Source organism: Eurytemora carolleeae, unplaced genomic scaffold, assembly GCF_000591075.1.
Source record: "Eurytemora carolleeae unplaced genomic scaffold, Eaff_2.0 scaffold505, whole genome shotgun sequence".
Taxonomy (NCBI): Eukaryota; Metazoa; Arthropoda; class Copepoda; order Calanoida; family Temoridae; genus Eurytemora; species Eurytemora carolleeae.
The window spans coordinates 191,097-203,105 of record NW_019396425.1 but is presented as its reverse complement, the minus strand read 5'-3'; the positions used below and the strand labels follow the sequence as shown (position 1 = coordinate 203,105).

The 12,009-nt window shown below is 33.3% G+C and overlaps 3 protein-coding genes across 3 annotated transcripts; all 3 read right to left on the bottom strand.

The window, feature by feature from the left end:
• Positions 1–466: 466 nt before the first annotated feature.
• On the bottom strand, positions 467–5,574 carry LOC111703028 (graves disease carrier protein homolog). The gene is made up of 9 exons (XM_023474871.1): positions 5,371–5,574; positions 4,618–4,745; positions 4,141–4,237; positions 3,902–3,969; positions 2,830–2,883; positions 2,600–2,663; positions 2,116–2,290; positions 1,793–1,882; positions 467–1,461 (listed from the first exon to the last, which is right to left on the bottom strand). Exons 1-9 carry the CDS (start codon positions 5,552–5,554, stop codon positions 1,353–1,355), a joined length of 969 nt encoding a protein of 322 aa, XP_023330639.1. The 5' UTR covers positions 5,555–5,574; the 3' UTR covers positions 467–1,352.
• Positions 5,575–5,632: 58 nt separating this feature from the next.
• On the bottom strand, positions 5,633–7,757 carry LOC111703030 (cytochrome b-c1 complex subunit 7). Its single transcript, XM_023474873.1, has 4 exons — positions 7,548–7,757; positions 7,036–7,104; positions 6,433–6,503; positions 5,633–5,764 (listed from the first exon to the last, which is right to left on the bottom strand). Exons 1-4 carry the CDS (start codon positions 7,716–7,718, stop codon positions 5,692–5,694), a joined length of 384 nt encoding a protein of 127 aa, XP_023330641.1. The 5' UTR covers positions 7,719–7,757; the 3' UTR covers positions 5,633–5,691.
• On the bottom strand, positions 7,725–10,619 carry LOC111703041 (caspase-1). The gene is made up of 4 exons (XM_023474888.1): positions 10,613–10,619; positions 9,863–10,054; positions 8,883–9,262; positions 7,725–8,766 (listed from the first exon to the last, which is right to left on the bottom strand). Exons 1-4 carry the CDS (start codon positions 10,617–10,619, stop codon positions 8,308–8,310), a joined length of 1,038 nt encoding a protein of 345 aa, XP_023330656.1. The 3' UTR covers positions 7,725–8,307.
• Positions 10,620–12,009: the final 1,390 nt, after the last annotated feature.

The following is a 12,009-nucleotide window of genomic DNA, read 5'->3' as shown; positions in this document are numbered from 1 at the left end:
TACCTAAACCCCTTCCCTACCTATCCACTTCCCTTCCTTCCCCTCCCTACCATTCCCCCTTCCCCCCTTTTACCACCTTTTTCTTTCCCCTTTTTCTTTCCCCTTTTCTTTTCCTTTTGCTTCCCTTCCCTCCTCTGGGTCTTTGATATCTTTCTCCCCCCCCCAGGGCAGGGGGAAAGAATTTTATCCACCCCGAAAATCACAATATAATACCCTTCAAGCATGGAGATATCTTAGGTTGGCTGTCTGGAAATTAATGAATTCGTTTCCCAGTATATCTGTTTTCTAGGTTCTTATTTCAGATTAACAAACAACGATATCTCTGCCGTATACATATCAGATAAAGGTTTAAAGGGCACTGTGTCTATTTAAATTACATTGACAGTCCCTTTATGTACAAAAATTATAAGCTATAACAATGTCTACAAAAAGTATAAAATTTAAATTTTCGGATTCACATTTTCCACGGAGAAAAATATTAAGAAATGTAACTGTACAATAAAATGCAGAATGTGTTTATTTATCAATTTATATTCAACTTTGTTTCCAAGGTAAATACTCCCCCTTATCCCCTGCAACCATTGATTTAGAATCAAATTTTAAAAATCACTGAAAAATTTCGGTGATAAAATTTTTTTTCTCTAAAGCTCTTAAATTCAAATTCACTCCGAAGTAGAAGAACATGATAGGATTTGGGGGATTTATTATACTGGAAAATATCTATCCTTTTATTCGATATTAAAGCTCAATCAATTATTAGAAGCAAGGCGAAACATTACTAATGTATTATATATTCTATCATAAGAAGGGGGTGGGGAGGGTTAGTCAGATGTTTAGCTGCGACTAATAAAGTTACATCAAAACTCAGATTCATCAAACCTAGATTTAACCCAACTTAAGCTGGGATAAAGTCAACCAGAACTTAAGAAGGAACTTTACTTAAGACTAATAAAACTTAAGCTCGGATAAGGCCACCAGAAATTAAGAAGGAACTTTACTTAAGACTAATAAAACTTAAGCTCGGATTAAGTCCACCAGAACTTAAGAAGGAACTTTACTTAAGACTAATAAAACTTAAGCTCGGATAAGACCACCAGAACTTAAGAAGGGACTTTACTTAAGACTAATAAAACTTAAGCTCGGATTAAGTCCACCAGAACTTAAGAAGGGACTTACTTAAGACTAATAAAACTTAAGCTCAAATAAGGCCACCAGAACTTAAAAGGGGCTTAATTTAAGACTTATAGAACTTAAACTCGGATTAAGTCCACCAGAACTTAAGAAGGGGCTTAACTTAAGACTGATAGAACTTAAGCTCGGATTAACTCTTTCACAACTTATCGTGAGATTAACTATAGTTTAACAGAAGCTGATATTCCCAGGAGCTGCTTCAAGCACTCGTAGGTGCAGAAGGAGATGGCACTCAATGGTACACCGCGTAGATAGTTTACTGACATACCCCTGGATATATAAATCAATTTACATAAGTATCAATCAATCAATTACACTACCAACCATCCAGTTACATGGCCAATCATCCAATTATAAAACCAACCATCCATTTAACCAAACAACCATTCATTTATCCAATTTACAAACCTATAAATCAACGTAGTTTCATACAATCAACCCATTAATCATCCAACCAAAATCAAGAAAATTAAACTATGTACTTTATGCTCCTATCATCGAATTAATCAATCAAATACCTCACATGCTGAATGCTGATAGATCAATGAACCACCCAACCAATCAATTAATCAATTATCCAGCCAATAAATCAAACAATTACCTATATAATCCCTTGACTACTCCGTCTGTAGTGTATGTATGAACTAGAACCTGCCAAACTCCTTTACCCTGTCCTAACTGCATTTTTCTTCTGAACAATATTATAATAATAATAATCACTGTTAATCCTTCAATCTGAGAGTTCAGGTTTGAACTCCACAACTCCACAAGTTTCAATGTATTAACTAATTAGAGCTGAATTTAAATATTATAAAAAAAATCGAAAATATGACCAAAACAATTTGGTTTGTAAAAATGAGAGAATAAATTATTTCAAAACACCACAAATACAAATATTACACTTTGTACGTGTAATATTACTACCTGGTAACATCAAGAGGGTAGGTCAGGGTTTGCGCCATAGCTCCGGAGCTTCCTCCAGCCAGGAGTTTCCCTGGGATACTCAGATCATATCTATCCGTCCCGGTTCTACTCCGGAACAGAGGAAATCGTTCTATCAATCCGTTCTTCACAACATCAAAGAAAAAGAAACTAAACCCTAGAAAAAAATAGGTTATTTCTAAAAAATGTTTAATAAAATTCTGATTTTAAATTCCTAAAAAGGGATTAATAGTCTTTAGTAGGGTTAAAAGGTACATCTTTCCATCAGAAAACAATCCCAATCCAAATCCAATCCCAATTTTAACTTAATAATAGTTAATTCTGCAATCATTTTCTCCATTTAGACGCAACAAATAAAAGTCAAATTAGTAGCGATCGATATCAAATTCAATCAGACATTGACCTATACCACCTTTCATTTTTCGAGAACACTCCCTTTCAGTGTAAAAAATATACACAAGCTTACCAGATTGGGGACAAATAGCTACTACAGTTGGAATCAGTCCTCGATAGAATCCTTTTACTCCGTCCTAGAAACAAAATAATTAAATGATTAAAAAACAAAATTCACTACAGTGGCAGAATCAAAGCCGTCAGTATTAATTTCTAGATGTTACTAAAACCAATCCGAATTTAACAAATTTATCAAATTCAATTTTCTTAGTTACAGCACATTATATATTTTGATTAGGTAACCTGTTTTAGAATAGTAGTGAAAGTATCTCTCATTCCACTGTAACCCGCTTCAGACTAAATAAAAATAAACTTTACAGGAAACCTTCATTTTTAAATTATATTGATAAAATAAAATAAACTTTACAGGAAACCTTCATTTTTTAATTATATTGATAAAATAAAATAAACTTTACAGGAAACCTTCATTTTTAAATAATATTGATAAAATAAAATAAACTTTACAGGAAACCTTCATTCTTAAGATTATATTTATAAAATAAAATAAACTTTACAGGAAACCTTCAATATTTAACAATATTGATAAAATAAAATAAACAATATTTCAGCGAAAAGATATGTAATTGTTAGATTGACAACTTGTATGTCCAATCGACAAAATCGGTTTAAATTGAAAGGATATAAGTTTCATCTTTAAAAAATATTTGTTAAATTGTCAAAACACATGTTTAATAATAATTAGACAATTATTATGTTTAATTGACAATTATGACGTTTAATAGAAAATTCTGATGTATAATTGATAATTTTGCTGTTTAATCGACAATAATGTTGTTCAATCTTCAATTATTATTTTTAATCGACAACTATCATATTTAATAGACAATTGTGTTGTCTGATCGACAATTATTATGTTTCTTTAAAAATTATTATGTTTAATCAACAATTATGATATTTAATTGACAATTGTGTTGTTTAATAGAAAATTCTGATGTATAATCGACAATTATGTTGTTAAATTGGCAGTTATGATTTTTTTTCGACAATTATGATGTTTAATCGACAATTTTGATGTTTAATCGATAATTATGATGTTTAATCGACAATTATGAAGTTTAATCGACAATTATGTTGTTTGATCAACAATTTTGATGTATAATCGAAATAAATGTTGTTTATTCGACAATTGTGATGTTTAATGACAATTAAGATCTGAAATCGACAATTATTATGTTTAATCGACAATTATAATATTTAAGCGACAATTGTTATTTTTAAACGACAATTGTAAAGTTTAATCGACAATTATATTTTAACGACAATTATTATGTTTAATCGACAAAGTCTAACCTGCCTTGGTATGGTATGCTAGTCGAGCTCGAATAGTATCAAGAGGAAACGTTGCCGTTACTCCACATACTCCTTCACAAACAATTAATTAAATGGAGTAAATGATATTTTTTAAATCAATCCTTCATTAAGAATGATTAAATTTTGTAATATTTGTAATTAAAATTCTAACATTAAAAATTTAATTTAATTTAGTGAAAAGAAAACAATTAAGTTAATTGATTAAATTATTTAAAATAATTCCTCCGATAGATCCCGCCAGGAACACGCTAGCTCGATCTTTATCAATCTGCCGAATAAGGTTCGAGGATTTCTCTGAACCTGGAGGATTTGTCGGATTCTGGGTTCAAGATCAAATATTTAATTTTTATTCTAGTGTTAATGAATCTTATAATTAAACAGATTGAGTCGTTTAACAAATAATAATTGGTTTCGGTTGTTTTCCTACTTATAAGAGTAAATGTTTTATTTAAAAGACATATTTGGGAGGGAATTCATTGAATTTGTTAGAGTTCGCTGAACTTCCCACCTACCGCCGGTTCAAACCCTGAATCGCCCATTCATAAGAATCAGTAATCCGGGATTTGAACCGGCACGAAGGTAGGTAGTTGAGTGACCTCACTAATTCATTAAATTAAAAACTTCAGGCATTCTTTTAAAAGCCTTATTACCAATGAATGTTAAAATTAAACAAAATCTTTATTTGTATTTGTTCTATCCCTGAATAAAAAACCGTTTTAAGATTTCAAATGTTCCAAATTGAATTGCTCCGTAAGGAAAGACCCGGAGCATTTGTACTCCGTTCCCTCGGTATAATCCCACCAGTCCTTCTCTACGGAGAACCAAACCTGGATTAGGATATAGTATTTATTACTCCGTTCCCTCGGTATAATTCCACCAATCCTTCTCTCCGGAGAACCAAACCTGGAATAGGATATAGTATTTATTATATGAATATTGTGGAACATATCTGATGAATATTGTGGAACATATTGCCATTTTTCTGGCATTTAAGAACTTGTTGTGATTAATTCTATATGTTGTCCTGAAGAAGAAATGTGCTTTGTAGAGAAACCAAAATTAAAATCATCAGTTTTCCAAATTATAAACATTAATATCTAATTCATCCTAAACCAGATGGAGCTTTTAAGGGTACCGTTGTAAATCGGGCAGTGCCATATTTGCACGGTGGTTCACTTTAAATTAAACTTTCAGTCCATTTAATTTTTGTATTCGTATTTTATATAATTTTAAAAATCATTATCTTTTAAAACGAGAAATTTTAAAGATTTTGTGACTTGAACGAGGAATCAAAGAAAAAAAGCTGTTCGTAAATATATTTTATCCATTATCACTGTAAAATCGTCAAAATGATCTGTCTAAATCTGAAAATAAAGAGTATTTTACACATCTCGTTTGGATTTTGTTTAATTTTTCCTATTCCATGTCCTTTTCAAGTGGTGTATTGTATACCTAGAGCTGAAACAACTCCTTTGTTCTTATAAGCCGAGTTCTGAGTTTGAAGCAATATCTTGACCCGGTCAAGGGGAGCAACAAACGATTTACTCGCCATACCCGCCATACCGCCGCAGAACAGGGACTTGAGCAGTACCAAACCGCTCTTCTCCTGACCGCCCCTCTCCTCACCCTTCTCCATTTTACTGGCGCATTTTTCTGAAATCTTACTAGAGCTAAACTTCTACATATTAAACTTGTATTTTGTTCTCGACCAAGATGAAGAATATTAATTTATTATATTTACTACAGTTGTATACTAGGGGGTGGGGGGTAAATTTATGCATTCTTTGCCCAAGCTTCACGTTCAGCTCTCTCCTTCTCAACCTCCTCCAGGTAAGCAGTCAAGTACCTAAAATAAATATGTACAGTTGTACACATATGTAAATATATAATATATAATATATAATACAAAAAATGCAATTACAAGTACATTTATACAATGAAAGAGTGATCCCGCACTATCTTATAAATGGCGCAAAGGCAGCGACTCGTAAACATTCTTTCAAAAGCAGCACCATAAATGGACGGGAAAAGGGAGGCAAGAAAAAGAGAAACTGCGGACGCGCACATGCAGAAAGGAGAAAAAGTTGATTGATGAACATTTGAAATTATTAACTATGTCTTGTACCATTTTATTTTACAAAAATTATTAAAAATAAATTATAAAAACATTGTTAAAAAACAATTTCAAGTACAAAAAGACAGGTGAACATTTACACTGTACAGTATACAGATGAACAGAATGAACAGATGTACTGAAGTACAGCATCTATTTACATAAGTAAAAAGTAAAGAAGACAATACATAAGAGAAAAACCAAAAGTTATTACAACATTATATTATAGGGTTGAAAAAACAAGTATTATCAGACTAAAGATAAAAAAATTTACAAAAACCCTTATCTAAAATTTTGTATTTCAGAACTTGAAAAGAACAGAAAGAGAAAAAACGTGACTAAACAATCAACATGGATGGTTTTAGAAAAATATAAAAATTAGACTGAAGAAACTTGCTAACCTGCCCTTCTCTCTATCCTCCTCATAGGTCGGCCACTGGTCCTTAGGGAGAACAGTTTTCATCATGGAGCACTAAATATATCAAATTTAAAAAAGGATTTCTAACATTTAAATTTATGATACTCCCCCAAAAAAAAATAAAATCAAAATAAAATCATTTATTTTTCTTTATGGGAACAGTAAACATAATTTAAACTGATCCTCCATTTGTAAAATGGAATGTTTTATTCACCCTTTACACCTTCATCTGATGATGACAAATAAATGCTAATTTATAAGCTTAACATTAAGTGCATTCGGGAAACATGAAAAGTTTCCCCGACACTAAATTTTCAGATAGAAAAATAAGAAACCTCCGTCATCGATGAGCAGAGAAAGATTTAAACAGTACGGTTGTGAATCGGATATTTCATAGATCAAAGGTCACCAGAATACATAGTAACATTTAAAGACAATGTTAAAAGTCGTCTATTAAAAAAAGTATCATTATCTCTTAAACATTTGGAATGATTTCTCATGAAAATTGATGCCCAAAAAAATCACTGGACGCTATAAGCATTCAAAGCCGTATGATTACAAGTTTTCAACCCATCCTGTCATGTACCTGAACTGCTCTCTGGAGCCTGAAAGCTCTCTCGTCCAAAACATGTGCAGGAATACGTCTCAAAGCCTCCTGACAAATATTTTATTCATTTAACAACTTTCAAGATTATATCAAGTGATATTATCAAAATCATTATTATTCTTTGAATTCCAGCTTAACATAATTGTAAGGCCAAACTCAAACTAACCAAAACAACTTTTAATTTTCAAAGGCGAAAGTTTTTCCCAAAATGCGGGAATGGAAGGAGGATGGTGCGGTGAAATAACATTTCATCATTTGAAACTTTTTCACAATATGATCTTTTTAAATTTGAATTTAGTTTATAATACAAACACATTTTGAGTTGAACATAGTTAATTATATGAACATATTTAATAATTTAAACATAGCTAATAATGTAAATACATGTAAAAGAAATTAACATATTTACTTAGTAATTTTAACATATTCAATAATTTGAATTTATTTAATGTTGAAAAATCTAAATATTTTAAATAAATTAAATTTCTGACCTTGACATCATCGCTCTCGTAGAGACAATCGTCCCTGTAGAGTCCGTACTGGTTGAACCCTGAAGCAGCGAAGGCCCACTTCTTCACTCCCTCGCTGTTGATAAAGGTCCTGCTGGGCACAGAGGTCAGGGACCTCCCGCTCAGTTGCAGTGTCTTCAGTGTCAGGGACATCTTCAATTCTGAAAATATATTTCTGTAAAAATAGATTACACATGTAAAAATCACATTTTTTTGGACAGAATATTTTGAAGTCATAAGCAGATCATATTTTAGGGAATTAAGAGAAATCTAATACTTAAAATTATTTAACAAAGAATGTAAATGAGAAAGAACTAAACGGGTTGACTGGTAACTATGAGTAAATGAAAATGTATGTTAGTAAATAAGCAGTTCATATCATGAGCTAGTAAAATAAAATGTTAATATATGTTAGTAAATAAGCAGTTTATATCATGAGCTAGTAAAATTGAAAAAAAAAACATAAATGGACAAAAATTGCATCAATGTGGTATTTAAAAGCCAGTATTTTTTCCACCAAAACAAAGTTTATGAATTTAAACGGTCGCGTTTTTCCTTACTTTAAGGTGCAAAGGAAAATGTTTCATCTAATAATTGTTTTTATGCTTTGAATCTAATTTTTAGTTTTGATGCGGATTCGGATCCTGACTTCGTCCGGAAAAGACCCGGATCCTTAACAGCGCTTCATTTCACAACAATAAATAGGAACATCAGAGGTAATCGAAGTTTCTAAGAAGAACAATTACATAATTAGACAATCTTTTTGTCTCCCGGATCCCTTAGAATCCGAGTCAACCGGATTAGTATTAAGCGCAGGGACGGATCCTGAAATCAGACCCCGGATCGGTTTATCCAATGGATCCTTGAGATAGAGTTTCCGGAGCATAGTTGAGTACAAGAGTGGAGTTTGCTTTTTCTGATGAAGGTTCGGTCTATTTGGCACATTCGACTCCTTCTCCAGTGAGACGGATCTGGATACAAGGAGCAAGGTATCCAGGAGAGTATCCGTCTCATCGCTCAGGTTGATCTTGGAGCAGAGAGCCTGGATGAACCAGGAGCCGGTATCGCTGCTACGGAAGGAGTAATGGTTCCAGAAGGACGCCTGGAAAATTAGAAAATCCGCAAAGTTTGGGATTTTGTACGAGGAAGCGGAGTCTTGGCTTGTATGACGTCGTCGTATTCTGCTTCCGGGATCGGTTTCCTGTATAAAAAAAACTTTTAAAAGTTTAGTCACGATAAATTTAAAATTAAATTTTCATTTTCAGAAAAAAATCTTATTTGTTAATTTGACAGTTTTTAAATCATAAAATATATCACCTGTCCTTGGCAAGCCTGAACGAATATTAGTTTAGGTTTCCCCGCTAAAAACGGACATTTGTCCGCCGTCAGCTTGAGGATTATATCGTTGTCAACACGATACATCGAATCATAGGCGAACACTGTACCGTTGTCCTCGCCGTGGGAGAGTATAAAAATTGCGATAGCAGCGAGTTTTTCCGTTTCCCGGGAACTTTGAATTTTGCTGATGACGTCAGTAATCTCCGCGCTGGTCTGGTCGTCCAAAACCTGGACATCCCAGCCGAGCCTGGTGAAAGTTGAGTCGATGTAGGCCACATCCGCCTCGGTCCCCTTTCTCTCGTTCAGCTGGAACCTGGCGTCGAACTTCTTGTGGTTGAACACGATCACTTTCTTTGGTCCTAGATATTAACCATGAAATACTTCAGCTTAGGAAGATTATTCAATATCTTAAAGGGGCAGCTGTAAACGTATTCTTAAGTGACCCTCCATGCACAGTTTACAATGCCCGATCCACAACTGTATCCTTAAAGGCTTTTAAATTAGATTTCAATGTTTATATTCTTGGATAACTGATTGTTTTCAATTGTGGTTTCTCTTCATACGTGACTTGCGCTATTTTACTGCATGAAATTATATAGGTATTATCAGAATTAAATACTTTTTAACCTAGAAAAATGTGCGGCAATATCTTGCATATTATTTTTCAGATAAATGTTTCAAGGGTAACGTTGTGCATCGGGCAATGCCATCTTCACATAAAGAGGCACTTTAAAGTACCCTTCAGTCCTTCGTTGAAAAAACATAGTAGAAAAATATTTTTGTTTAAAAATTCATGGCCGCAAATTTTCTGGAAAGCAAATCAATTATTAAAAAAAAAATGTCTGGTAAATGGTAAAAATTGGCCTCATTGTTTACCAGTATTTAAAGAAAACGGCTGTAATTCATAAAGTTCAAACGTAATAAATAAATAAACAATAACAAAATAGTCTTAATGTTACCTTTAATAATATAATGATGACTATCCTTAGGAGTGCTAATGACTACTGGTTCAAGGCGTTGACTCAAGGACTCGATATACCCGGGACGAGCATCTACGGTGTCTCTTATTTTTTTCTTTTTTCCTCCTTTCCCGGATTTTGTTCTTGGATTTCTTCCTTCATCAGAAGAGTCCGAGTTCCAAAAGTCGTTCTCTATGAAATTACTAAAGAAATGGATCCTTGATTCTGTCTTAATCTTTCAGATTACGTGATATAAATTAGCTTTAGTGCTACATTAGCACACTTTTGTTAAAAATTACAAAACATTTCGAATCAAATCTATAATAATATATGTGATCACAGTCGAATCTATATCTTGAACAATTTTGAAATTAATTTTAAGTGTCATAAATATGGAAATAGAAACGTACACTTCCTTTATTTTAGGATTACTTAAACACTAGTAAAGTAAATACAAATATAGAATTCGTAGAATTATGTTTCCTTTTAATCTAAATAGGTAACTAATTGAGATTAGAAGTGATTATAGCATTTAAAAGCGAAAGAACAAAATTCCGTTCCATTTTGTAAAAATCTTTTGTAACATCTGTGCGCTTAGATGCCGCGTAGGATTAGATATCAAGCAGTTCGCCATATTTAGATTGTGAAGACGACTAATTAAGGGAAAGTTTGAGAAAGGAAGATTAGAACAAGAGGTGAATGGTAAACCATTCCTCAATATCCCAACTTCTCCTATTTATTCCTCCATACCTCTCATTTTATCCCAACTTGCCTGTTTTATTCCTCCAACCCTCTCAGAATCCCAACACCTACTGTTTTATTCCTCCATCCATCTCGATATCTTATCTTCTCCTGTTTTGTTTTCCTCAAAACCCTTGCAATCTCATTCTCCATATCCCAATTTCTCCTTTTCTCTTTCACCAATTCCCAACTTCACTTGTTTTATTCCTCTATACCTTTTTTATATCCAAACTTCTTTTGTTACATTCCTTCAACTCTCTCTTAGTCCCAAATTCTCCTATTTTATTCCTTCAACCTTATCAATATCCCAAGTTATATTTAATTCCTTAAACCTTCTCAATTACCCCAAATTATCCTGTTTTATTCCTACAAAAGCAATTCTCAATCCACCCAATTTTCATGATTTATTCTTCAAACAACTTCTCCCCCCCCCCCTTCTCCCACCCAATTCTTCATTATTTTATTACTCTTCAACATCACAAATTCTCTTATATTATTACTCCAACCATTTCAATATCCCCAATCCTCCGGTTCTATTTCTTCCACCCACTCAGTATTACCATCTTTTCCTGTTCTATTGCTCCAAACCTCTCAGTATCCCAACTTCTACTCTTTTATATTCCTCCAAACACTCCCAATATCCCAACTTCACCCTTTTCTATTCTTAAATCCTTCACTCAATATCCACATTTTCCTGCTTTAATTCTCCATCCATCTAAATATTCCAACTTCTGCTATTTCATTTCTCCAACCCTTTTCATTCCTTCACACCCTCTCAATATCCAAGTTTCTCTTGTTTTATTCCTCCAAAATCTTTTTCACTCCCCGCCCCCCCCTATCCAATTCTCATGTTCTATAATTCCATTACTCTCAATTCATCACAACTTCTCTTGGTTTATTAGTCCAGGCTTTTCAATCCCCCAATTCTCCTGTTTTATTCCTCTATACCCAGTACCCACTCAGTATTCCAACTTTTATATTCCTCCAACCATCTTGGTATCCCAACTTCTCCTGTTTTATTCCTCCAACGATCTCAATATCCCAACTTCTCCTGTTTTATTCCTCCAAACCCTCTCAATATCCCAACTTCTCCTGTTTTATTCCTCCAACCCCTCTCTATATCCCAACTTCTCCTGTTTTATTCCTCCAAACCCTCTCAATATCCCAACTTCTCCTGTTTTATTCCTCCAACCCCTCTCTATATCCCAACTTCTCCTGTTTTATTCCTCCAAACCCTCTCAATATCCCAACTCCCATAGTTTTGTTCCTCCAACCCTATAAATATACCCAATTCTCCTGTTTTATTCCTCCCAACTTTATCAATATCCCAACTTTTACTTCTCCTGCTTACTTTCTCCAACTTTCATAATATTCAAACTTCCCCCTGCATATGTTCTCACCAACCC